Raw genomic sequence first — 2,169 nt, forward strand, 5'->3', positions numbered from 1 at the left:
CCTCTTCCATTTCTTCTCAATCTTTATATGAAAAACAGGAAGAAAGGAAGGCTCACCTGAGCTGGAGGGTTTATGGCCAGAAAAATAACGTTCATCGAAATATTTCGCGACGTCACTTCTTCACCCGCTCCATGGCAAGTAAAGCCTCGCCGTGGCGCGATCCATAATTTCCAAAAGCTCATCATACGCAGGGCAGGAGGATTGGGAAGGCTCAGCCTCAGCTTCTTTGCCCTCCTCAGCTATTTTCTGCTTTTGCTGGGCTGATCCCAGCAGAGCAATGGCCCCTGAATCAGATAATGTTAATGAAATAACATCATCCTCCAGCGGCTCACTCTCGTGCACAGCCGACGATCACAAAAGGGAGACCCCCCTTCAAACTCATCGGCCAGATCCACCTGCATTCCCCACGAGCTCATTCCCTTCCGTGCCTCAGCAGCGGCGGGTCCTGGATCACGGGAAGCAGATGGATGCCCCTCTTTCCTCGAAAAGAGAGACAAACGAGAGCGGAGCTTTTGTTTCCTTGGAAAAAACGCTCGCAGTGCATGCCGATTGCCCCCTCGGAGACATCGCGTGCGTGCTCTTGCCCAAACAAAACAACGCATAGATCGTGTGTGTCATCAGATGTCAAACAACGTCAACATGGATGCACACATCCTTAAATGCTTTGCTAGTGCTCGCCATAATGAGATAAATAGAGATCGCTCTTACCACAGAAATGCACGCTTAAAACAAAACAGTCAATGAAGACGAAGAAGAGAATGTGTAGCTCCCGGCGCCTATTTATACTATAGTCGCACCGGTAGTGACGTCATGGCTGTCGCCGGCCAACGAGTTGGTGTTTTTTCAATGTATGCTTCAGACACGGGTCACGACGAGGCGTACTCCATAGCGACCCCTAGAGGACGCAGTGTCTCGTTCCCATGAAAGGGAACCACCATTGTATTGAATTAGAAATTAGTTACATGTACGAAATCACCATCATACGACCATAACCATCTTATTTCTATGTGTATTTAATATTTATATAAAACTAGAAATATAATGGGCGATCAGATGAAGATTTTCAACACTTTCAATATTCTTCTAAAGACTGCACAAAATTAAGACTATATATTTTTTTTTTTTTCTCCAATTTCATTTCATCCTATGTGTTACAAGGGCATACTGTATAAACAGCACAGTTTTGGAATGTTATACATTTTTGAACTACTTTTATTTGTAACAAACAAAGATGTGAATATTTGCAAGAAAAAAAAACACTTAGAGATGTACAGTAAAATGTTTTACACTGCTTGTATGTGGCAAGCATTGACATAAATGCCACATAAATAAATGAAAAAGTTGTTAAATTCCCAAGGAACATGGACATCAGCAGTTCTGAGTTAAGTTAATTACGCATCTAATTTTAGATTTCCTTTTTATTTTATTTTATCTGAGATGCTATTTAAAGGCAGGTAAATACTGAAACGCATTAAGTAGGCAGCCCATACTTTCAGCGCAGTGTGTATCTTAATATATAATAAGGACACATCTACAAATGTTATTAAATAAAACAACTTTTACCATTTCCCAACCAGTGCCTAAACGAAACCTTGGTCAGCACACCATGTTTCTAAGCCATGTGCAGCACGCGTAGACTCACCAGGTGTCTCTGGAAATTTGCGATCGATGATATAAATGGGCATCACCAACCGATCAAACATCCATCAAATCCGTGAGAAAGATATCCTCCTTCCAGATCGATGACTTTTAAGAGTATTCTGGGTTCCCAGGATATCAATAACAAATCATTCAATGCTGTCAGTTCCCTGGGCTACCTGTTAACGTCGCGATAACGGGATGTCCTTGTTTCTCACAGTTATTATTGGTGAGCATAAGAAAACACCTGGAAAACGCCTTAGGAATAATTCAGCGAAACGAATGATGTGAGACGACAGCGAAGTACTTAAGTTCAGCCGGTGTCTAATGTTGCCTCCCACGAAAGGCGGTGTTTAGGAGTGACTGAGGCTGGCAGCAATGCCAGCGCGGAGTCGAGCGCGCAACTGTGCGCTGATCTTGCACCAGTAATCAGGATCAGCGCGTGACTCTGCGCTCCACTTAGATACGAAAATTTCTGGCACTTCTGCACTTTTTCTAGAATCTGTAAGGTTTTCCTTACTGTGAGAGTTA

General features: G+C 43.0%; 1 protein-coding gene across 1 annotated transcript in view; it reads right to left on the reverse strand.

Moving 5' to 3' along the window:
- The window catches only part of LOC107548962 (neprilysin-like), a 47,583-nt gene extending 45,668 nt beyond the window's left edge, over positions 1 to 1,915 (reverse strand). The window contains exon 1 of the mRNA XM_016229843.1: positions 1,643 to 1,915. Within this exon, the coding sequence (XP_016085329.1) occupies positions 1,643 to 1,703 (61 nt within the window). The 5' untranslated portion in view covers positions 1,704 to 1,915. The remainder of the gene's footprint in view (positions 1 to 1,642) is intronic.
- Between the last annotated feature and the right edge of the window lie 254 nt (positions 1,916 to 2,169).

This window comes from Sinocyclocheilus grahami, unplaced genomic scaffold, assembly GCF_001515645.1.
Source record: "Sinocyclocheilus grahami isolate Dianchi unplaced genomic scaffold, SAMN03320097.WGS_v1.1 scaffold358.1, whole genome shotgun sequence".
NCBI classification, from domain to species: Eukaryota; Metazoa; Chordata; class Actinopteri; order Cypriniformes; family Cyprinidae; genus Sinocyclocheilus; species Sinocyclocheilus grahami.